Consider the following 25,726-nt stretch of genomic DNA (forward strand, 5'->3'; position numbering starts at 1 on the left):
TAGCTTTACAACTTCACAGTAAAGATTTTAGAGATTAGTGATGGTATTAATGAATGACTTTTTTTAAAAAAAGATTTTTATTTATTTATTTGACAGAGAGAGATCATAAGTAGGCTGAGAGGCAGGCAGAGAGAGAGGAAGGGAAGCAGGCTCCTTGCCGAGCAGAGAGCCCGATGTGGGGCTCGATCCCAGGACCCCAGGATCATGACCTGAGCCGAAGGCAGTGGCTTAACCCACTGAGCCACCCAGGTGCCAATTAATGAATGACTTTTTAATATTAAAAGTGTTGACATTTGGAAGATCTTCATAGCTGAATCAACCAGTATTTTCTAAGTGATCAGTGGATTTTAATATAACAGAGTGGAAAGAATATTGATTCAGTTTTAGATTCCACATTGCTGCTAACCTTGAAGAAATTACCATAAGTCAAGATCGGGTGTATCAAAAGAACATACAGTTACCTGAAGGGGCTATGAGAATGCTTCTCCCTTTTCCAACTGCATTCCTGTTTTTTTTTTTTTTTAAGATTTTATTTATTTATTTGACAGAGATCACAAACAGGCAGAGAGAGAGGAGGAAGCAGACTCCCTGCTGAACAGAGAGCCCGATGTGGGGCTTGATCCCAGGACCCTGAGATCATGACCTGAGCCGAAGGCAGTAGCTTAACCCACTGAGCCACCCAGGAGCCCTGCATTCCTGTTTTAACCAAAAGAACTACTACAACACATTAAGTAGAAAAGTAGATCTGAGACTCCACTATTAAGCCAAACTGTAAAGAGATTTGCAGAAAGGTGAAAATGCCACTGTTAATATTTTTGTTGTTACTTTTCTTTAGAAGTATATTATTACAGCATCAGGTTAGTGAATTAATACTAAATATTTCTTAAATTTCTAATACAGCAATATCCGTGGATATAACCCACAAGTGAACTTGTCCTTTCAAGGAATACTGTTGCCTATATTACATTTGCACTAGGAAGTAAAAATGTATTAAGTTGTGGAAAACTTGGGGGTGCCTGGCTGGTTCAGTTGGTAGAGCATGCCACACTTGATCTTGGGGTCATGAATTCAAGCCCCAGGTTGGGTATAGAGGTTATTTTTAAAACAAGTTTTGGGGGACGCCTAGGTGGCTCGGTTGGTTAAGCGACTGCCTTCAGCTCAGGTCATGATCCTGGAGTCCCAGGATCGAGTCCTGTATCAGGCTCCCTGCTCGGCGGTGAGTGTGCTTCTCCCTTTTACCCTCCCATTTCTCATGCTCATTCTCTCTCACACACTCTCTCGAATAAATAAATAAATAAATCTTTAAAAAAAAAAAAAAACCCCAAGTTTTAGAAGGGCACCTGGGTGGCTGTTGTTAAGCATCTGCCTTTGGCTCAAGTCATGATCCTGGGGTCCTGGGATCAAGTCCCACATCCCCGCAGAGTACAGGGAGCCTGCTTCTCCCTCTACCTGCCACTCCCCCTGCTTGTGCACTCTCCCTCTGTAAAATAAAATCCTAAAAAAAAAAAAAAAATGGAAATCAACAGGAAAAAGAAAAGTAGACCAATAAAAAGATGGACAAGGATTGAATAGGCAATCAGGGATCATGTGGGTGGCTCAGTCGGTTAAGCTGCCTGCTCTGGACTTCGGCTCTGTTCTCTGCTAGGAGTCTGCTGAAGGATTCTCCCTCCCCCTGCTTGTGGGCTCTCTTTCTCTATATATAATAAATAAATACGTTTTTAAAAAGTAAATCAGAATGAATGACTAATCTATTTCTGATTTGTATACAGCTGCAATGAATAGATGTTGACGATTTCAAGCAAGGAAAAACAGTGATAGCTATTGTGCAATATCATTTATATAAATTAAAACCATGCATATCTTCACAACACTATATATTTAGAAAATAGAGCTACAAAAATAAAATAGTGAAGTGCCTATGACTGGAGGAATGGAAGTGGGAATAGAAAGGAAAAAATAGAATGAAACCAGGATGAAATGCTATTCCGGTATGTCAGCAAGACAAAAACTGAAGAGTTGGATTAATTATGAACTACTACTACCCCAAGGTCTCTAAGGGAAAAAGGGAGGGGGGCAGTGAAGATGGCTGCCAGGCCCTAATTAACTTGGCTCAATCTTAACTTGGGTTAGAAACTTTTTTTCTTTTTTCTTTTTTTAAAAAAGCCAAGGGACCAGCTTGCACTTGCCTGCTTTCCTGCTCATTTCTGTCTAAAGTCCCCTTCTGGCTTTCTCACCACAGTCACACCCTATTCCCTGTGCACCTTTGGGAGTGCCACCAACACGTTCATCTTGTTTTTCTGCCACAGAGGGACTCTCCAAGCTTTTCACTACTAATTCAGATGGAGGTTCCTGCGGGTTCCACTTTGGTGGGTTTTTAAAAATTTGTATAACTTACATATTGTGAAGTTCACCCATTTAAAATGTAAAATTTAGTGGTTTTTAGTATACTTATGGAGTCAACCATCACATAATCTAATTCTAGAATGTTTTTATCATCCCCAATAAAAATCTTGTACTCTTACTCAGCTTAATTCCGTGTTTTAATCAGGCATTTCTCCCTCCCCCAGGGGTGGGAGTTAAAACCTCAGAGGGCTGGTCACTGTCCAACAGAGAAATGTGCAGCCTGGGGCCCCACTGAGATCAGTTATCACTTGGCTGTACCTGAGTACAGATGCAGACATCTTTTTCAGTATGTATGTCTTTGAGAAGGTGAGATGCTCATGACCTCCACTCCCGAGGCTACTACACGTTTAACAGTTTCTTCAAAGAGAGGTTGTCCTGGGGCGCCTGGGTGACTCAGTGGGTTAAGCCTCTGCCTTCAGCTCAGGTCATGATCCCAGGCGTCTGGGATCGAGCCCGGCATCGGTCTCTCTGCTCGGCGGGGAGCCTGCTTCCTCCTCCCTCTCTGCTTGCCTCTCTGCCTTCTTGTGATCTCTGTCAAATAAATAAAATCTGAAAAAAGAGAGATCATCCTCGCAGAGATTTCTCAACTGTGCATTATTTTCCCCAGGGAAGAAAGGATCCATAGTTCCTATGACTACATGCCCCTGCCCCACCTAGGTTGACCAGTGAGCTTACCGTAGTCCTGTCCGGGGTGGTGCGCGTCTTGGCTGGGCTGCCCATCTACCTTGAGAACCGGAACCTGAATGTGCTTGGTGGGAGGGTCCATCAGGCATCTACACCAGTGGCGCCTGCCTGAGGCCCTAGCTAGGAACTGTTTCCAGAGCTGCAGTACTGAGCTTGAATGTGTGTGGACGCCTCGTGTGTGTGAACTTACGCAGGCTGTGTGAGGATGTGTGCCCACGGTGTGTGAGAACACGTGCGCGCTGGGTGAACGTGTGTGCACGTGGTATATGTGCACTGTGTTCGCAGCTCTTTGAGGATGCGTGCACAATGTGAGAAACTGCATCCTATGTATACAGTGCTTTGAGGGTGCACACACTGTGGGGAGGTGCGTTTAACACTGGTGTGTACGCACTACGTGTAAGCAGTCTATGAGGAATTATGTACACGCAGTGTGTGCTTGGAGGACCGGTGTGCTCATCGAAAGTGCGCGCGGTTTGTGCGCGTGCTGTGAGAACTAGTGCGCATGCTGCAAGTACACGCCGCCTGCCTGTGCGCTGTGACCGCCGGTGTGCCCCTCACAGGTGCGCGTGCGCGGCGTGAGAACCGGCGCTCACTTCGCACGTGTACGCCGTGTGCGCACGCTGTGTGAGGAGGACGCGTGCGCGTGCGGGTGCGCGCGGGTCCGGTGCGGCGCGGCGCGGCGGTTCCAGCAGTGCGCCTGTGCAGGCCGCGCGTCCGGATGGAGCGCGGTGGCGGCTGCGGGGCTGGAAGCGGGACTGAGGGGGCTACGCGGGGATCCCCACTTCCCGGGAAGATGGCCGAGTCAGGCGCCGTGCGGACTTCCCCGCCCAACCACCGACCTTCAGGTAGGGCGCCCGGGGTGCGGCGGGCGCGTGGGGGCTTCAGGTACCCCCGGGGGGGCGGGGCGGACCCTCCGTGGGCCGCGCAGGGCAGCGGCTCTGGAGCGCGCGGGGCGGGGACGCAGCGCGGTGCTGGGCTAAACGCCCTTCTCCCGGCCCATGGTCAACTAGGCACGGTATCCAGAGCCGCGACGCTCGCGGTGCCGGTGGCAGGGGCCCCTCTCAGGTGGCCTGAGTGAGTGGGTGCAGTTGGGGGTGGCTCAGGGCGGGTGGCAAGTATGTTTGGTGTGGGGAGTTTGGGCCCACGCTGGATGCCCCAGGGGTTCCGGGGGGCCGGCCCCCTCTCAGGGAGCAGCCGGCGTTGGGGGGCACTGGGGAAGGCTGAGCGGGCTCCAGGGGGTCGCCAGGGCCTGCGCACTCGCCCACTCTGCGTCTTGGGAAATGCGCGCGAGCCGCAGCTGCAGCCGGCCCTGAAGGTGGCCCGGCTTCATGCTTCGCGGCATCCCGGGGGCAGATCCGGCACTTCACCTACTGGCAGGGGCGGAAGGAGTGCCGGCGGGGCGCGAGCCCCGGGCCGGGTTCTCCCACCACCCGCGGGCGCTCCCGCCGGCCTCGGTTGCGCTGCCCAGGGCTGTGGAGGGGCCGCAGGCCCCCTCAAGTGGCAATGCGGCCCCTGCGTCTCCCAGCCCGCGAGGCTGCAACTGCTAGGAGCTATGGAGGACTGGTGCCCAGACGGGTGCCCCAAAATCTGCGAAGCAGGGAGAAATTTTGAGGACATTTGACAGAATTTTCGATAAGCAGGTCTCGCGTCTTTGACGTTCTGTAAAGTGGTTGCAGGTAGTGCGGGGGTGCAGGCAGCTGGGAAACCGATTTCCTGCTGTTTTTCCTGGCAGCACCTTTTTTTTTTTTAAGTTAATGTGACCTATTTTTAAAACATTTTTTACTGTAGTATAACATGCATGCCACAAAGGCGCAGATCTTAATTTAAGATTTAAATTTCTTTGGAGGAACTTAATAAATAAATCTTAATTTGAAGAATTATCGCATAGTGAAGATATGAATATTTTATATGAAGTGAACCAAGGAAGGGAAAGAAATCAAGAGAAATAGTCATTATTCACTGAAAAGGAGCTTTTTGTGGTGGGTGCGAGGTATTTTCTGATTGGGCCTTCATTTACATCATTCATAGGAGGAGGTGGCTTAAGTCTTTCCCAGTATGCGTTTTTCATCGTGCATTTTTTTTTAAAGATTTTATTTATTTATTTGACAGAGAGATCACAAGTAGGCAGAGAGGCAGGCAGAGAGAGAGAGAGGAGGAAGCAGGCTCCCTGCTGAGCAGAGAGCCCGACGTGGGACTCGATCCCAGGACCTTGAGATCACGACCTGAGCCGAAGGCAGCGGCTTAACCCACTGAGCCACCCAGGCGCCCCTCATCATGCATTTTTTAAAGGCAGAATTTAACCAATATCACACGTTAGTTATATAAATACTATAAATATGTACACTTCTGTTTTCATTCTTTTTGCTTACTTTGAGAAACTCAGATATGTCTGCTAGGGAAGAACCCAGAACCCACTAACCAACCCACCCATCAGAATCAGCCTTGAGGGAGGGAGACCTAGCAGAAGAAAATATCAAAAAGGTTGTTGAAGTTTGCAGTTTTATTTGGGACTTTAAATAATAGGTTATTTCCACGTTTTAAGGGCAGGGAGGAGCTTTTTGCCTGGGCCTGCTGTTTACCTGTGAGATTTAAATTTCTTTGAAGGAACTTTATAAAGGGGCATTCTACTAAGCGCTAGTGGGGAACTTTGTTGTAGAACCATTTAATGCATTCTCTACTAATTTTAAGATTAGCTTAAAGCTGTTTTCCTTGACTTGAAATTGGAACCATAGAAAGACATGTGAAGGTTTAAAATACCACACTTATGGGTCGCCTGGGTGGCTCAGTGGGTTAAAGCCTCTGCCTTTTCAGGTCATGATCCCAGAACCCTGGGATTGAGCCCTGCATCAGGCTCTCTGCTCAGCACGGGGCCTGCTTCCTCCTCTCTCTGCCTTCTCGTGATCTCTGTCTGTCAAATAAATAAATAAAATCTTTAAAAATAAAATACTACATTTATATGCATTATGGTTGGTGTGGAAAAATTGGGAGTGTTCAATTTAGGGACCAGGTAGTACCATGGTTTGTTCTTTTGAGGGCTAGTGAGGCCAGATGCTTGGAAAAATTATGTCATTCTCAGTAAAATCTGGATTATTGAGATTTTATTATAATCCATCTGGGATGCTGATCATTCTTGGTTACCCAGAGGCTTTATCATTTGGGATCCATTCTTTTTTTTTTTTTTTAAGATTTTATTTATTTATTTTACAGACAGAGATCACAAGTAGGCAGAGGGCAGAGAGAGAGAGGAGGAAGCAGGCTCCCCGCCAAGCAGAGAGCCAGATGCGGGGCTCAATCCCAGGACCTCGGGATCTTGACCTGAGCCGAAGGCAGAGGCTTTAACCCACTGAGCCACCCAGGCGCCCCTGGGATCCATTCTTAATGAGATTCAGCCCACACATCTAGGTGATACGAATTGATGAGTGCTTTTCAGAGCTGATGTAGAAGGTGACTAGGGAATACCTCTGGTGGTTTCCTTTAACAACAGGTTCTTCCAATATTGAAATCCTGTGCATTCCATTACCCACCAGTGATGCCTTTTTTTTTTCTTTCCTTTTATTCACCCACAGGATGGAAATTAGCAAATGTACTGTTTTTTCTAGGGCTTTGCTGTAGGCACTGTTTAGTGACGAGCAAGCCCCTGTTGCTTGGATCTTTAGCCAATAGATAGAATCACTGGATCTCAGCTGTCAGACGGTCTCGATGTTACACAGATCCTGTGCTCCCCTCAGCCTGAAATGCCCCCTTCTTACCTTTTCCCATTCCAGGGTTCACTTCCTCTAGGCTCCTCTTAGTCAGAATTAAGGAACTTCCTCTTGTCTGTGCCTGTGGCACCTTCAGCAAAACACTCTCATTCTGCCTCTTACATTAACCAGCCAGCTCCTCTCAGCAGGCATCCCTGCGTGTCCCCTGTAAGCCAGACCCAGTGCTGGTGGCTACTGCTGCTGCTGGAGCTGAGTAGATTAAGCCACAGAAGGCCTGGGGGTGAATGCCACCTCACCACTTTCCTCAGTCTCACGTCAGGAAAATTATTTGACATCTTGAGCTTCAGTTTTCTTACCTTTAAAATGGGCTTAAGAACAACGTGGGAGACAGAAGCACTGCTTTGAGGAAGGAATTAGTATCTGTAAAGCAGTGGCTGACATACAGTAAGTACTCAAGCCGGTTAGCAGTTACTTCCTATTACATCATCGGCTTGAGAACAAGGTCTAGGTCTCGGTTATAGGTGCCTCTCTCAGTGCCACCTGGTACAGGTACACAGTAAGTCTAAAACTGATGTTTAACAATTGCATTATGCTGGGAGCAGCTACACTGGGTCCAGCTTTCAGTAAATATTCATGAATTGGACTGAAGCGGTGTATTGGTGGGGTTTGTGGTAGTAGAATTACAAAACATGTTTCCTAAGACCTGTTGAGTTTTCTGGTACATTTGATGGGTGAATGTTGTTTATTGAGTTGAACTCATTTCCCAAATGTTCCCTGGTAAGGAGAGCATTGCTCTGACGAAGAATGAGGTTCCCTTTTGTCCTTCCACTTGGAAATTTTCCATCCCCTGCCCTAGATCGGGAGAAAGTAGGGGTGCACACTGTAAGGTCAGGAGACCCTCCTGCAGGGGCCAAAGTAGGGTGGGGCTGCTTAGGAAAGGCTGAGAGTAGGTCCCCAAGAAATCAGAATTCTTCATCTTTTTCCAAAATTGTATTTAAGACTATTCTTGAATGCTCAATTCTTTTTTTTATAAAAGACTTTTCTGTAATCTCTACACCCAGTATGAGACTTGAACTCACAACTCTGAGACCAAGAGTTACATGTTCCACCAACTGAGCCAGCCAGGCACCCTGAACACTTGGATTCTAAAACTGCTTGGACCTCATCTGCCTTTGGCATAGGTCATGATCTCAGGGTCCTGGGATTGAGTCCCACATCTGGCTCCCTGTTCAGCGGGAAGTCTCCTCCTTCTGTCTGCCATTCCCCCTGCTTGTGTGTGCTCTCTCTCTCTCTCTCTCTCTGTGTGCTCACTCTCTCTCTCTCTCTCTCTCTCTCTCTGTGTGTGTGTCAAATAAATAAAATCTTAAAAAAAATAAAACTGCTTGGACCTAAGAAGAGCAAGTTGAGTTTGTGCATGCATATTAAACATCTCAGGTCCTCTCGGCATTAGGAAGGATCCACAGGTCATGAGGGAAAGACACAAAGTTGTGTTTGATCTGGGGCTTCTGGCCTTGTTTAGTGATGGCACTATGGGACTTGGACTTGGTAGGACCTTCAAGGCAAATCACTGAAAGTCTGCCTGACCATCAGTGGTTTCTCTACTGATGTCCCAACACTGGTGACACAAGTAGTCAGTCTTTCATTTCTATTTCTAGCCCTTCTTCCTCTCCAGGATTAAAAGATGTTATCCTCTTATTCAGCTGCCCCATCTTCTGGAGTAGTTTTTTGGTTTTTTGTTTTTGTTTTTTTTTTAAAGAATATCTCATCTTTTGTAGGAATTATATGGATTGACTTATAAAACAAGGATATTCAGGGTTGGTTTGAGCCAGAAGAGATGGGGACTTCTGGGAGATGTTGGTGCACAGTCTGGTGGGCCTTGTTGGGAAGATTTAACAGGATATAACTCAGAATGCACTCAGTTCCTAGGATAATGCTGATGATGATATTGCCTGGTTTGGGGGGGCTACTGGTGTGCTGCATTAGCTCTGGCAGCAGTCCAAGGATTTGAAAACTTTCCCAGGAAGTGGCTGTGGTTGGGGCTAGCTGCTTTTGGGAGACTGTGGCCTGGAGGAGATTGCCCACTGCCCATCTCACATCTCAGGGGACCTCCTTCAAATGTGGAGTTGGCATCTGAGGCTCTGGGGTAGGCTAAGCTTTGGGATCCCCCTCATCCACCTCTGGGGTCTGTCCGAATGTAGGCCTTTATTTGTTTTTCTTTCAGCAAGCATTTTTGTTATCATTTTGCCTAGGAAGTTTTCCTCTTTTTAAAAGCCATGTGATTAGCAGAGTTCAGGACGTGGCTTAAGCAGAAGGAAGCCAGATATGACTGAGCTGCACAGCCGTGCCAAATTCCCATGATCCTTTGGAAGAGCAGGGTCTGTCTTCAGGGTCCACAGCTCCTGGCCGGAGCTGAGTTCATTCACTGTCTGCAAATACTTGCTTTTCCTCTGGATGCCAAATAGGCTGGCATCTTTTAGCGCCAAACAACTCTATGGAATGCTTCTTGCTCCTCTGTCATCTCCACCCTCTTAAATGTTACTTTACTATGTAGTAGTAACTTTGTGAGACATTGTTTATATACTGTACATTTCACCCTTCTAAAATTCACAATTCAGTGATTTTCTGTATTTTCACAGAGTTGTACAGCTATCACCACAGCCAAATTTAGAACATTTTCGTCACCCCACAGAGAAACCCCATACCCATCAGCGGTCATTCCCCATTCCCCCTCACCGTGCGTCAGAGGTTTAGAAACCATCATTCTGCAATCTCCATCTTTCAGGTCCAATACTTGTTTCACCACAAAGTCTTGCTTTTCCACCTTCTGTGCATTCTGCTGCTCAGGGCCTGCAAGACAGTGGAACCTGACTGTAACCCCCCCCCACCCCAGACAGCCTGCAGTTACACACTGCACATGTGTTCATTTTAGCTCCTCAAAGGCTAACAGCTGCCAATTGTTGAGCACTTAGGTGCCAAGCACCATTATAAGTACTTGTCATACATTATTTTACTTTATTCCTTACAGCCATTCTTTTTTTTTTTAAGATTTTATTTATTTATTTGACAGATAGAGATCACAAGTAGGCAGAGAGGCAGGCTGAAAGAGAGAGAGGAAGAAGCAGGCTCCCTGATGAGCAGAGAGCCCGATGCGGGACTCGATCCTAAGACCCTGGAATCATGACCTGAGCCAAAGGCAGAGGCTTAACCCACTGAGCCACCCAGGTGCCCCTCCTTACAGCCATTCTTTACACTGTTTTTTTTTTTTTTCCTGTTTCTATCCTCATTTTATTTTATTTTTTTACCTGTCAGAGAGAGAGAGAGAGAGAGAGAGCCAGCACACAAGCAGGAAGAGTGGCAGGCAGAGGCAGAGGGAGAAGCAGGCTCCCTGACAAGCAAGGAGCCCGATGCGGAACTCGATCCCAGGACCCTGGGATCATGACCTGAGCCAAAGGCAGCAGCCTAACCCACTGAGCCACCCAGGCATCCCTATCCTCGTTTTAGAGATGTTTCAGTTCTCTACTGCTGTGTAGCAAATCTTTTCAAACTTACTATTTCTCACGATTCTAGGGGTAGGTTTGGGCTCAGTTGAGTGGTTTTTCTGTTCCATGTGGTGTCCGCTGGAGTTGCTGTCAGCTGGGAGCTCACTTGGGTTTGTAACGTGCAGCATAGCCTGTCATGGGCCTGGTAGCTAATCACAGGGAGTCAGTCCTGGACTTCTCACAGCGTCGCAGCTGGGCTTCAGCAGCGAGGAAGCAGAAGTTGCCAGTTCTCTTAAGGCTTGGGCTTGGAAGTCCCAGAATGTCACTTTTCCTGCATTCAGTGGTGAAAGCAAGTCACAAGGCCAGCCAAATTCAAGGGGAGGGAGCCAGACTCCACCTCTTGATGTGAGCAGTGGCAAGCACCCGCCGGTAGAGGATGAATCTCCTTTTTTGGAGATTCTCTACTGCAACAGGTGAGTATGCTGAATGTAAGAGAGCGTAAGTAAGTTGCTCAAGGTCATACGGTATGTGGCGAGGCAGTGTGTTTGACTCCAGAGTTAAGTATTTTTTACCTTTGTGTCACATGTGCCTTCCCAGGTACATGAAAACAAACTCTTCTTGCAAACACTCCAAGCGAGCTCCCTTGCTTGCTGCGAGTCCAGCTGACACATCTTCTGTACCCCTCTGGAGATCTAATTCAGTACTCTAGGTCCATGTTTTATAAGGATTTTGTGTGCCTTTTCCTTAGGATACAGTTTTTCTCCTCAAAGGTAATGACCCACATTTCTTAGAATTACAGCAAAAATTTTATAGATTAAAATGCTTAGAGGAAGAAAGTTTCCATTTAACAGGATTTCTGGCTTGCCAGGAGTTAACTTCCTACTCTCTCTATGCCAGCCTTCATTGTTGGGCTCTGAAAGATCACCTTAGTATACTTTTCTGTCTTAGGACACTGTTGGGTATGACTGAGGACTGTAGTTCTTGGGTCATCACTACACTCTAGGCCAGTGTGTCTCAAACTAATTCTGGTGAACAGTTTGTTTTTTGTTTCTGATTCCCAATTTGTTATTGACCAATATCTTGGCAAAATAAAATAAAAAAGACTTACTAGAAAAATAAAATGTTAAGGAAGGACATGGAAGATATGACTCCTGATTTTTAAATATTAGATAAGATATTAGATTGCACGGTATCAGTGGATATTAGTCTGTCAAATTGCTATAAATGTTTCTAAATGCATGCTCTCAATTTATGTCCTTATTTTATTTATTTTTAAAGATTTTATTTATTTACTTAACAGACAGAGATCACAAGTAGGCAGAAAGGCAGGCAGAGAGAGAGGAGGAAGCAGGCTTCCTGCTGAGTAGAGAGCCCCATGTGGGGCTCGATCCCAGCACCCTGGGATCACGACCTGAGCTGAAGGCAGAGGCTTTAACCCACTGAGCCACCCAGGCACCCCTATGTCCTTATTTTAAATGATAACAGAAAATAAGGAGACTGGCACCCATCCATGGGCCACACTCTGAGTAGCTCTGCCCTGGGCCAGCATTTCGCAAAGGGTGTGGTATACAAGAGGGTTTTAGGTTACATATGGACAGATTTATCTTTTCAATTTTAGGCTAATAGTTGTGTGGATTTTTTAAAATGGTATTATAAAAATATAACTTGTACATTAAACTAATTTCATGAGTATTTTTCAGAATGAGTAGAAAATGAAAAGAACTCAGTTTAAAGAAAAAGTAATAATAGTATGGGTTGGTGCTGGATAATACAAATAGAATGCTAGCTGTATATATAATCTTAAATTTTCTTTTTCTTTTTTTTTTTTAAAGATTTTATTTATTTATTTGACAGAGAGAAATCACAAGTAGATGGAGAGGCAGGCAGAGAGAGAGGAAAGCAGGCTCCCTGCTGAGCAGAGAGCCCGATGCGGGACTCGATCCCAGGACCCTGAGATCATGACCTGAGCCAAAGGCAGCGGCTTAACCCACTGAGCCACCCAGGCGCCCCTAATCTTAAATTTTCTAACAGCTACATTTGAAAAAGTAAAAAAGAGAAAGGTGAAATTAATATAATACAGTTTATTCAGGGGCACCTGGGGGGCTCAGTCAGTTAAGCATCTGCCTTTGGCTCAGGTCCTGATCCCAGGGTCCTGGAATCGAGCCCCATGTCAGGCTCCCTGCTTCTCCCTCTGCCTCTCTCCCTCTCTCAAATAAATAAATAAAATATTTTTTTAAAAATAGCACTAAGAAGGAATAGTATATCTACCACACCACCCCAGGTTCTACACTGGTGGACTTGCTAAGCAAATAGTTAAATTTTTTTAGGACTTATTTATTTATTTATTTGAGAGAGAATGAGAATGCTAGTGGGGGGAGAGCCAGAGAGACAGAGGGAGAATCCTCAAGCAGACTCCCCACTGAGCAGGGAACCTGATGCAGGGCTCTATCACAGGACCCTGAGATCATGACCTAAGCTGAAATCCAGAGTAGGCCACTTAACTGACTGAGCCACCCAGGCTAGCCAACCAGTAGTTAAAGACTTGATGTCAAAGACAGGGAAGGACCAGCTGCTCAGGAGGAAGACAACTTAGTCTGGGCAGGGACTTGTCCTGCAGGCCCTCAAAGTGAGTGCTGGCTAACCAGCCCTGCCCAGCGAAGTCCCTTTATAGCCAGTGCCAGCTCTCTCACATAATCAAACCCGGGACATAGGGATGGGACCAGCCTGTGAATTCACTGGAACCGCCCAGTAATGTGGTCTCCAAAGTCTGTCCTGTCAGCCAGTAGGAACTTGTTGATCATAATGAGCAACTGACTTCTGTAAACTGGTACTGGGAAGACACAGTACCAACTCTGGGTGTAAATGACCAGACCTGACCTCACAGAGCCCATCCTAACCCAGTGGATTCCCCACAGGAGCCTGGCATTAAACTTGGGAGATCCTGAGCTAGTTAATACTGCTGTCTCCTCCCATCTTTCTAGCAATGTCCTACCATGCTTTCCATTGATAACAGCTTAATAATTACCATAAAGTCAGGCCCACCCTCTTTCCACCACCTGTCAAGTCACCAAGACAACATTTTATGCGAGGACCTTACCACTTGGCCACGTTGGAGAAAGCAAATGCTGCTTCTTCCTTCAGGAGCCTGGGGATTAAGCCTGTTTTGCCTTATTGTAGGGGAGACCATTTTATCAAAGCATCTTTCCATTTCCATTATGCCTACCCATGTTAGATTGAATACCACAACACACATTCATACCATTCTTGACAGCACTCAATACCATTGTACCTTTTGTGACCATGGTATCATTCCTGCAGCAGAAGAACTTTCTGCCATGAAGGAAATGGTCTAAATCAGTGAGTCCTGTCCAGTATGCTAGCCACTAGTCACAGCTGGCTCCTGAGTACTTGAAATGTGACCAGTCCAAACGGAGATGTGCTGAAAGCATAAAATATATACTGGTCTTGGAAGACTCAGTGCAAAGAATACATTGTGAGATCTCTTATGAATAATTCTTTATATTAATTACATTTGAAATAAGCATATTTTGGGTAAACTGGGTTAAATACATTTTAAAAAAATTTGTTAGAGAGAGAGTGCACCCCACACGAGCAGAAGCAGCAGCAGGCAGAGGGAGAAGCAAGATCCCAGATGAGCAAGGAGCCCGAAGCTTAACCCACTGAGGCACCCAGGCGCCCCTTAGCTCTATTTTTCTATTTATTTCTGCTCTATTTTATATAAGCAGAAGGAGGGCATAAATGAGTGCCTGAAATTAATAAATACAGAGCAGGAAATGCCCCTGTAGCTTGAGTCTTTTATCAGGCACCTAAAGTCCTTAATCAAACAGTGCTTTGTGTCCTTGTTTCAGAACACCGTAATGTGTGCCCTTAACTCGCAGTAACCATCTCAACTGTAACCTGGACAGAATGGGATTCTCCTGGGCTGCTTTTTAAACCACCTGCCCGCCCCCTCCCAAGATTCCTGTCCTCTTCCTTGAGCACTTGGGTCTGCTGTCCACTTACCAGAGAAGGAACCGTCCTCGTGCCTGGGAGTGGTGTCGCCTCTTAGGAGTTTTTGCTCTCTTCTACCTTAATTGTTTGTGTCGGGTTCTCGGGAGCACTTATCAAGGGTGACAGTTGGTGGTGAAATATTATTATAGCCTTCGGTGGAAGCTTTCCTTCCCCTTGGATGACTTTTCCTCCAGTGGAGATACGTGTTATGAACCAAATTTTAGTGATCATTGTCATTAGCTAGGTAACCACTATTATTTAAGCTGTTTTAGTTACATCTTCAGACTGTAAGCTCTCTTCTTAAAATTACTAATTCTGCTTGTAGTTTTCTTACTGTAAAACATGTTTCTGCTTTCCTTTTTCCCTCTCCTCACCCACCTAAATTTCCACTTAACTTGATATTGTTTTTGTCAGTCATAAATTATTTCTAAAGAATAATCAATTCTCGGGCGCCTGGGTGGCTCGGTGGGTTAAGCCGCTGCCTTCGGCTCAGGTCATGATCTCAGGGTCCTGGGATCGAGTCCCGCATCAGCCTCTCTGCTTGGCAGGGAGCCTGCTTCCTCCTCTGTCTCTCTGCCTGCCTCTCTGCCTACTTGTGATCTCTCTCTGTCAAATAAATAGATAAAGTCTTTAAAAAAAAAAAGAATAATCGATTCTTCTTAATGGTCCATTAATTTCCACATATCTCTAATCTTCTGGGATGAGATTAGCTCTTCTTATAGTAGAATGGTCAAGAAAGCAGAATGTGGACTGTTTAACTCTACCCTGTTAGCTTTAATTTCTTAGTTGTCTTTTGCTTTTTCTCAGTTTTGACTGAGAAACTCCAGAAACTTGGTACCTTTCTATTAAGGAGTACTGAATGTCCTTTGTGGTACATAATTTCACCTTTATTAGTTAAAAATTAAAAGGATTCTTGCCACTTGGGAATATGTAGAAGATTTCAGAGTGAAATCTTTTAAGGATGTATTTACTGTAGAGAGAGCTGGTGGGGAGGGACAGGAGAGAGAGCCCGACGCAAGGCAGTGTCTCCACTGCAAGATGTCAAAACCTAGCCAAAACCAAAAGTCAGATGCTTAACCACCAGCACCACCCAGACGCTCCTAGAGTGAATGCCTCTTATAATCAGGCCAGTTCAAGAGAGAGAGAGAGGACCAGGGCTCTCTAATAGAACTTTCCATGAGGATGGACATGTTCTACATCTGCTTCACATGGTAGCCATCAGCCACTATGTGGCTGTGGAGCACTGAGGAACTGAGGTTTTTTTTATTCTATTTGATTTTAGATGATTTAAATTAAAATATCCACATGTGGTAGTGGCTCCTGAATTGGACTGTGCAGTTAACTAAATGTTGACTAACCTTGCCAGATGAGGATCAGAAATGAGGAATAAGTTTCAGGCCTTAAACTAGTTGCTTAAAACTCATCTATTCTTGGTTTCTCCTTTACAAGTTGTGGTATTTGGTTGTTGTTATTCAGTCACTCTCAGATGTGCACAAGCCATCAAGTACAGAACCCAGAAGTCACCTCCTGTGTGGTTCATATCAGATCTGTAGGGCCACGATGGGATCTAGTACCCAAGACTTACCTCTGGCTCCTGGTGGCACTGGGGTGCCCATGATCAGCCAGCTCCTCTCTATCCCTGCCACATTTTTGCCTATACAGATTGGTGGGAGGATAAATTGGATTGACTTAGAAGGCATTACCAGACCCTTAGCTATATAGGATTTGGGTGGCCTGTGGGGAGAACTTTTCCAGTGAGAGACTGGAAGGGACTGAGACCATAGGCTTAGGCCAGAGAGCCCTGTGGTAGAAGGTGAAGTTGGTGAGGGCATTTGGGGGCATTGGGCAGCACGCTGAATGAGTCATGTTCCCTCTTCTCTAGGATGTAATCAGTCCAGTAGATAAGCCTCACCTCTCTTGTTCCAGCTTGTTCCTTATAAACTGTGGCCACAGGTGTTGGCCCATGAGAAAAACTCAATTGCTTGTCTGTAAGATGGTACGCTAGGAAATCTGATTGATGCTTTCCAGCTCTTGAGATAACTGTGTTCCTCCACTGCCAGCTCAGGAGGCAAGGGGAAGGGTAGGTTTGTCTTCACCCTTTTGTTATGGGGATCACCAGCCAAGTAGGCTTGGAGCCAGCAGACTTACCACTTTTCCCCTTAACCTCCCCCATTACAACCAAGCAGGGACTTCTGCCCCCTTTATCTCTTGTGACCCCATCACTATTGCCTGGCTTAGACCTGTCATCTGGGGCCTGGCCATTATTACAAGAGCCTTAGAGGTCTCTGTCCCTCCATCCATGTCACCCTCCTATTATGGATTCATCTTATCACCCTCTTACCTAACCTCCTCTGACATCTGCCTAGCACGAGCATAGTCTAGACTACTGATAAGACAGGTGTGTTTAAATGGGGCTCCCACCTACCCTTTCAGCCCCCTTTCTCTGGCCAGCACACTCTGTACACCACTACCCCCGCACCTCACTGCTCATGGCCATGCTCTTTCCTGTGCCCAGAATTCCCTTCCTCTCTGTATCTGCCATGTTCATCCTTTAGTACTTCTGTCACATCTCACTTCCTCCCTGAAGCCTTCCCTGACCACATACTTTTGGTAGATTTTCCTTTTCTCCCCCATTTCCGTTTTGGTGTTGATAACGTGAATGCAGGTAAATCAGGTCATGTGCAAATAAACTTGGGGTTGACATTTGTAAACTAAAGCATACAGATCTTAGACATGGTTTGATGAGTGTTTTCTTATACACCTGTATAACCAACCCAGATCAAAAAACATTTCCAGCACCTAGAAAGCTTCCTCATGCCCCCTCCTAGACAGTGGCCCCCAAAGGGAACCATTTTCCTCACCTCTTTTTTAAAGATTTATTTATTTATTTGAGATACGGAGAGAAATGCGTGTGGTGGGGAGGAGCAGAGGGAGAGGGAGAGAGAAACTCAAGCGGACTCCACACTGAGCATGGCATGCTACACAGGGCTCACTTTCACCACCTAGGAGGTCATGACCTGAGCTGAAATCATGAGTATCACGAGTCAGATGCTTGACTGACAGAGCCACTCAGGTGCCCCCTCACCACTTTGCACTGTGGTTTAGTTTTGCTTATTTTTGAGCTTTGTTAAAGTGGATTCATGTAGCATGCCCATTTTTATTATGGCAAAATATACATAATCTAAAACTACTTTAGCAGTTTTTAATTTTGTTGGCATTAAGGACATTCACACTGTTGAGCAACCATCAGTGCCATCCATCTCCAGAACCTTTTCATCAAGTATATACTTTTTTTTAAAAGATTTTATTCATTTATTTGAGAGGGAGAGAGAGAGAGAGAGAGAGCAAGAGCACCAGCAGGTGGAGGGCCAGAGAGAGAAGCAGACTCCCTGCTGAGCAAGGAACCCGACCTTGGGCTCTACCCCAGGATCATGACCTTAGCCAAAGGCAGACACTCAAGCGACTAAGCCACCCAGGTGTCCCAAGTATATGCTTTTGTGACTGTTTTTTTTCATTCAGTGTTATGTCTATAAGATTCACCCATGTTGTATCTATCAGTAGTTCATTTACTTTTATTTCTGAGCAGTATTACATTGTGTGACTACTACTATAGTTGGTGTTATCCATTCTTTTGCTAATAGACACATGGGTTATTTCCAGCTTCTTATTCTTTTGACTAAAACTTCAATGAACTTGCTTGTGCACATTTCTTGGTGCCCATACAAAAGCATTTCTATTGCTCATGTATGCCTAGAAGTAGAGTTGCTGGGTCATAAAGTAGGCATATGTCTAGCTTTAGCAGATAGTGCCAAACTGTTTTCAAAGAGTTGGAAGCAGTTTATTATTGTTGTTTTAATAAATTACCACAAATGTAATGGCTTGTAGCAACTAAATTTATTATCTTATAATTCTAGAAGTCAGAAGTCCTAAAATACGTGTCAGTAAAACCTTTCTGGGGACTGTAAGGTGAGAACCCATTTCCTTGCCTTCTCCATCCAGCTTCTAGAGGCTGCCTGCATTCAGTGGCTCCTCACTCCTTCCTCTGTTGTCAAGGGCAGCAGCAGGGCAGTATCTTCCAGTATCTCTCTCTCCAGCTTCTGGTTTCATTGTCATATCTCCTCTCTCACCCTCACTCTCCTGCCTCTCCTGTGATTGCTTTGGGCCCACTTGGAAAATCCTGGATAATCTCATCTCAAGAAACGTTACTTTGTCACATCTGTAAAAGCCTTTTTGTCACATAAGGTAACATTTCCACAGATTCCAGGGATTAGGATTTAGACTTCTTGGCAGGGATGAGGGAGAAGGCGTTATTCTACCTACCACATGGCTGTGCTATTTTGCATTCCCATCAGGAAAGCATCAGAGTTTCAGTTCCTCCACATCTTTGTCAGCTTTTGGTATTGTCTGTGTTTTTAATTTTAGCCATTCTGATGGGAATGTGGGGGTACATCTACAGCTACCACCTTCAGACAGTATGTCCTCCTATGCTGCGATACAGCTTTATTGCAACTTCACAGTATTTTTTTTTAAAGATTTTATTTATTTATTTATTTATTTATTTATTTATTTATTTGACAGAGATCACAAGGAGGCAGAGAGGCAGGCAGAGAGAGAGGAGGAAGCAGGCTCCCTGCTGAGCAGAGAGCCCCATGTGGGGCTTGATCCCAGGACCCTGGGATCATGACCTGAGCCGAAGGCAGAGGCTTTAACCCACTGAGCCACCCAGGCGCCCTGCAACTTCACAGTATTATAAATATTTGTTTATGTGCTTCTGTCTTGCCCAAGCCACATATCCTTCATGCAGCAGGTCGTAGCTGGTTCAGTAGAGGCTCCTTGGATGGTAAATAATGACTGAGGGCATTTTTAAATAGAGAAGTGAGCAGAGCTGAAGATGTAAATGAAAACCTATGCTTATGGTCCCATCTGTGGCTTGAAGTAGAGTTTCTCCCAAATAAAAAGTAGGACCAGAGCAGATAATCTGGTTTCTAACTTTTGCACACTGTTGTCTTTCCCAAGATAGATAATCTATAAGTGAGTAATGCTGTAGAAGGAGCTGTGAGCCTCAACTCCTGAGGGCGTTGGTTGGAAATGACTTCACCTTATATGTAAATGAGAGGAGAATGCAGTTCCAGCAGGCAGTCTTCTGGTCTTGGACCTTAGCACTGTCTGGTTTTCCTTTTCCCTGGATTCTGCTGAAGTATAGCAACACACTGCGGCTTCTGACTTGCAGAAGGACTGGAAGGTGAGTGGGGTTTCTTGATCTCAAGGAATGTAATGCGTGTAGACTTAAACCCACCTTGAAGACTTGAGGCTGGAATTTCTGAGGAAGGTGAAGCCAGAGTAGAAAAGAATTTCTAATGCCCCTGGACACAGAGCGGTGAGTACAAATGTCTTGACACTAGGGAGATAAACCTGGAAGGAGGGATTAGTATTAGACAAAAGGCAAACAGGATTGTGTCTTCCTTTGGGAAGATTCTAATATGAGTAACTGTTCTCTTGTTCTTGTTTGTTCCCAGTTTCCTTTGCTGGGCACACCCCTGGTTTCATGAGGGTTATAAGGTTTCAGGGCCTCAGTCTTTTCTTTCCAGGCACCAGCATATTGGCAGCATTCCTACAGCTTGGCATTACTTTGACCCTGTGGGGTATGACGTGTATGAGAAAAATGTTGGTATGGATGTGGCAGAGGACTTCTTTGGCGCTCATGAGAAGACCTCTCTGTCACTGAGAAGACCTGATTTGTCAGAATTTAGATCATAAAGGAGTTGGTCGGGGCACCCGGGTGGCTCAGTGGGGTAGGCCTCTGCCTTCGGCTTGCGTCATGATCTCAGGGTCTTGGGATTGAGTCCCACATTGGGCTCTCTGCTCGTCAGGGAGCCTGCTTACCCCCCTCTCTCTCTGCCTGCCTCTCTGCCTGCTTGTGATCTCTCTCTCTCTCTCTCTCTCTCTCTGTTAAATGAATAAATAAAATCTTAAAAAAAAATAAAGGAGTTTGTCTTTTGAGAAAAATACTAGCTCAGGGTAGGAGTTACTGCGTTGAGCCTATGCTGGGGTTATTGGTCCCTGTTGAGACATACTAACAATGTCATAGCTTTAGCGATTTGCGTAGGTACACATGTGATTCACAAGATAATCTTCAGTCAAGCCAGCCATGCCAGAATGGAGGCATGCCTGGGCCTTGGGTGGTGTGGGCAACACACATACCGGGAGGACTGGGATACGTTGAACAGAGTCATGGCTATGTTTATGGAGTCCCTGTGACTTCCTGGATGTCTTTGTCTCTCTGCCTGATGTATCTGAGTTTTGGAAAAGTCATGTGGCTGCATTCCTGCTGAGAGCTGATCTTCCCACACTCAGACCAAGGCCTGGCCTTTTGGAGATCCCCTCTGTTGACTCCAGGTCTCGAGGGCATCTTGAGAGAAAACATGGGGGGTACTGTAAGCAGGTGCATGTTAAATTTTTCTAGGACAGACAGTAGATCTTTGCTTCACATTCTCTGAGGCTGGAGGGGCACCCCTTACCTCATACGTCAAGAAGTCCTTTATGGTCATATAGACCTCTCTGCTCTAAATGCCTCTTCTCTTGCGTTGCCCTCTGTGAACAGGCAGAACAACAACTCAGCATCCTTTTGAGAAAATCTCCCAGTTTCCATAAGGAACCGGGGCTTTCTGTGGGGCCCAGTTCCCTACATGATGTTTTGTTTGGTGTTTACTTCTGTGACATTGGTGTCTCCCTTCTCTAACTCTTTGCACAGATTCCCCATTATGTAGCCTCTTTACCTCTTTCTCCAGTTAAGAATTTACATATGAGATATCACCTCATATCTGTTAAGATGGCCATTATCAAAAAACAGAAAACAACAAGTGCTGGTGAGTATGTGAAGAAATTGGAACTTTTGTGCTCTGTTAGTGGGAATGCAAGTGCAACAGGGTAGCTGCTGTGGAAAACAGTATAAAGTTTCCTCAAAAAAAAGTAAAAATAGAACTATACCATATGATCCAGCAATCCCACTTTTGAGTATACATCCAAAAGAATTAAAATCCAGATCTCAGGGATTTTAACACTGTTCACAAGGGCTAACATGTGGAAACAACCTAACAAATATCTATGTACAAATGAATGGATAAAGAAAATGTGGTATATACATAGAGTGGTATATTACCTAGCCTTTTTTTTTTAGATTCCATTTATTCATTTGGGAGAGAAAGAGAGACAAAAAAGAGCATAAGCAGAGGGAAAGGCAGAGAGAGCAAGAGAAGCGGACTCCCTGCTGAGCTGGGAGCTGGACATAGGGCTTGATCCAGGACCCCGAGATCATGGCCTGAGCTGCAGGCAGATGCTTGACTGACTGAGGCACCCAGGTGCCCCATATCTAGCCTTAAAAAGGAAGAAAATTCTGCAGTATGTGACAACGTGGATGGACGTTTGATGACATTATGAAATAAGCCAGTCATGGAAAGACAAATACTATATACAGATATTCCACATATATGAAACATCTAAAATAGACAAATTCACAGTATCAAAGAGTAGACTGGTGGTTCCCAGGAGGTGGGCAGCAGGAAATGGGGAGTTACTAATCAACAGACATAAAGTTGCAGTTAAACAAGATGAGTTAAGTTCTAGAGATCTTCTGTATAACACTGTATGTGGAGTCAACAATATTGTATTGTACATTTACAAGTTTATTAAGAGGGGTGCTGTGGCTCAGTCAGCTAATCATCTGCCTTCAGCTCCGGTCATGATCCCAGGGTCCTGGGGTCAAGTCCCAGATTGGACTACCTGCTCCTTGGGGAGCTTGCTTCTCCCTCTGCCTCTCTCTCTTTCTTTCTCTCATGAATACATAAATAAAATCCTTAATGTAAATAATGTAGGAGGGCACGTATTGCACGGAGCACTGGGTGTGGTGCATAAACCATGAATCCTGGAACACTGAAAAAATAAAATAAAATTTTAAAAAAGAATGTAGAGATCATGTTAAGTGCTCTTACCACAATAAAATTTTAAAAATGCAAAAAATTTGGGACACCTGGGTGTCTCAGTCGGTTAAGTGGCTGCCTTCAGCTCAGGTCATGATCCTGGCATCCTGGGATCAAGTCCTGCATTGGGCTCCTTGCTCCATGGGTAGCCTGCTTATCCCTCTGCCTCTGCCTGCCACTCTGCCTACCTGTACTCTCTCTGTCTCTCTGAAAAATAAATAAAATCTTTAAAAAAATTTACAAAGAATTTACTATTTAAGACCTTAATATGATCAGTTACTGGTTTAGCCACTAAGTAGCTATGATGATGTGGGCTAGTTTCTTTTTTATTCTTAGCCTCAGTTTCTTTACTTATAAAATGGGGAAATAACAGAAATTCCTCACAGGGTTGACAAGAGGATTGTATGAGGTAATGCACGGAAAGTGTTTAGTGCAGTGTCTCGCACATAGGTGCTCCGTGAGGTAGGTTGTATGGCCATCATCTGTGCATTGAGTATAAGATCCCAGATCTTATGTCTGTGAATATAAAAAATAGATTTTTGGGGTCCCTGGCTGGCTTAGTCCATACAGTATGTGACTCTTGACCTCAGGGTTGTAAATTTGAGCCCCATGTTGGGGGTAGAGATTACTTAAAAATAAAATCTATAAAATACATATATACTATGTATCAGTGTACTTATATTGATATATTTGTATCCCGGCTTTGCCTTCCAAGAAGCTAGTGACCTGGCGCGATAGGCTTTCTCTAATTTAATATAATCCAAGTCTAATGCAGAAAAATACCATAAATGGAAATACAAAATGGACCATGAGGCCATAGATAAGCGCAGTTATTCTGGTGAAGGACTGAGGGACAGTCTTTGTGCATGTGTGAGTCTTCATAGTCACTTACATTTAGGTGTCCTGTGGTTAGCAGGACAACACTGTCAAGTATTCAGCATATTGTTGCTGGAGGCCTGTCTGTGGCCGTACTTTCCAGTTTCTGCGTAGGAATAGTGGTTCTTTTTCTTCCACTCAAGCTCAATTTATATATTGAAATTCTTGAAGGATACAGTTGTGCCCTATGCAGAAGCTTATTCAGCCAGTGGCATTCCTTTTCCTCTTTCTCTAAGTATGTCTGAGACTTGTCCTAAGTCCATTTTCTCATTGTGCTAGATGAACTTACTCCTCCCTCTTTGTGTAGTTAGCATTTTCCACAGGGAACACAGGAGACTAGAGGAAAAATCTTATTTTTTATCCTCTGTCCCTCCTCGACACCCACCACTAGATGTTTTGCTCCACAAATTGGCCTGGAGATCAAGACACCATTCAGCTTTCTGGAACTGTGGAAATTGTCATGGCTTTTGGCAAGATAAGAGAGTTGAGTAGTATACTATAAGTTTAGGATTTTAGACTCTGTGTTGACCAGTGTGGTAGCCAGTTGCCACTTGTGGCTATTTAAATTAATTAAAATTAAATAAAATTTAAAATTTACCTCCTCAGTTGCACTAGTCACATTTTAAGTACTCAGTAGTCCCACATGGCTAATGGCTACTGTATTGGACAGCACAGATACAGAACATTCCTTTCATGGCATTAAGTTCCATGGGCCAGCCCTGATTGAGAGGATTATCTTTTTTTTTTAAGATTTTATTTTTATTTATTTATTTGACAGAGACCACAAGTAGGCAGAGAGGCAGGCGGGGGGTGGGGGAAGCAGGCTCCCCGCTGAGCAGAGAGCCCAGTGCGGGACTTGATTCCAGGACCCTGAGATCATGACCCAAGCCAAAGGCAGAGGCTTTAACCCACTGAGCCACCCAGGAGCCCCAAGAGGATTATCTTAACAGTTGTAGGCTACTTAATAGAGAGAGGAAAACACAGATGTTTATCCATGGTGTGATGGTTTTCATCCTTCCTTCAAATGATCCAAGTTGGATGTATAAGCATTAAATGTAACTGCCTAATGAACTGAACATTGACTAATGCATGTAAAATATTCTGACCTCATATTTGTAATGCAAAAAAGGATATTCGCTTTCTGAACTTTTTTTTTGTACTGACATATTACTCTGAAGCAGCTATCAAGTGTGTACTCATTGATTAGAGAGCCCTGAGTTTTTAAATTTTTTTTATTGTGGTAAGTTATATATAACATAAACTTTACCATTTTAACCATTTTAAAATGTACAGTTCAGTGGCATTAAGTGTATTCACAATGTTATGTGACGGTCAGCACTGTCTTTTTCCAGAGCTTTATATCATCTCAAACAAAAACTACACCCATTAAATAGTAACTCCCCGTTATGTCTTCCCCCTAATCCCTGGTAGCCAATATTCTATTTTCTGTCTCTTTGTTCTAGGTACCTCATATAAGTGGACTCATACAACATTTATCCTTTTGTGACTGGCTTATTTCACTTTGCATAATGTCCTCAAGGTTCATCCATGTTGTGGCATATATCAAAATTTCATTTCTTTTTAGGGCTGAATAATATTCCATCCATCGTGTGGATAGACTACATTTGTTTATCCGTTCCTCAGTTGATGGACACTTGGGTTGCTTCCGTCTTTTGGCTATTGTGAACAGTGCTGCTATGAACTTGGGTGGCCAAGTACTGTTTGAGTCCCTGCTTTTAATTCTTTACTATATATACACAGAAGTAGAATTGCTGGGTGATAAGGTAATTCTATCTTTGACTTTGAATTTTAGGAATCAGTTTAAAAATTATTATTGATATATAATTCATATAACAAAAATGTCACCCTGGTGAAGTATATATATATAGTTCAATGGTTTTTAGTATATTCATAAGGCTCTACGATCACCCCCAACTCATTTTATAGCCTCTTAGGAACCAGAGTTGGGGAGAGAGGCAGAATCTTGAAGGCAGATTAGTATAAGACTCTTAAAAAAATAATTTGTGGGGTACCCGACTGGCTCATCCGGTGGAGCATGAGACTCTTGATCTTGGGTCATGAGTTCGAGGCCTACGCTGGGGGTAGAGATGACTTTTAAAAAAAAAGATATTTCTATCAAATACTTGGAATGCTGTGCAGTCTTTAGCAAGAATACTCTGCTCACTGTGAGCCTTTTGGAGTGAAATTCAGAAAGGCTCCCCTGCTACCTGACATATTTTCAGCTACTTATGAGGCCTTGTTTTATGGAACGGGATGTTGAATAACCTCACAAATGGGTCAGACTCCTCAGGAATGCTCTGGAAGCTGTGGCTCCTTTCTTTATTGTACCTCCTATGTTTGCTTTGTCAGATATCCTTACCTGGCTCGAAAGTGGTTCTATTCCTTCTCTGGTGCTAATCTCAAATTCTGCAACGACTTGGTTTCCAAACATCAGATTGTTTACAATAAATACCTTCAATATTTTCAATATTGATTTTTAGATTTCAGATTGCTCTGATTAGAAGCAAATAATAAAACACACACTTTTGTTATTGAACAACTTGGGAATTGGGGTGCTGACCCCCCCATGCAGTTG

The 25,726-nt window shown here is 44.5% G+C and overlaps 1 protein-coding gene across 22 annotated transcripts in view; it reads left to right on the top strand.

Moving 5' to 3' along the window:
- The first annotated feature begins 3,670 nt into the window (after window positions 1-3,670).
- The window catches only part of MAP7D2 (MAP7 domain containing 2), a 97,781-nt gene continuing 75,725 nt past the window's right edge, over window positions 3,671-25,726 (top strand). For 3 of the 22 annotated variants that reach the window (XM_082718310.1, XM_082718315.1, XM_082718304.1), the window contains exon 1: window positions 3,676-3,932. In XM_082718310.1, coding sequence (XP_082574436.1) covers window positions 3,806-3,932 — 127 coding nt within the window. In that variant the 5' untranslated portion in view covers window positions 3,676-3,805. Of the gene's footprint in view, window positions 3,933-4,070; window positions 4,162-25,726 lie in introns of those variants that run through there. The other 19 variants (XM_082718311.1, XM_082718300.1, XM_082718303.1 and 16 more) reach the window with 11 other exon arrangements.

This window comes from Mustela nivalis (assembly GCF_964662115.1).
Source record: "Mustela nivalis genome assembly, chromosome: X".
NCBI classification, from domain to species: domain Eukaryota; kingdom Metazoa; phylum Chordata; class Mammalia; order Carnivora; family Mustelidae; genus Mustela; species Mustela nivalis.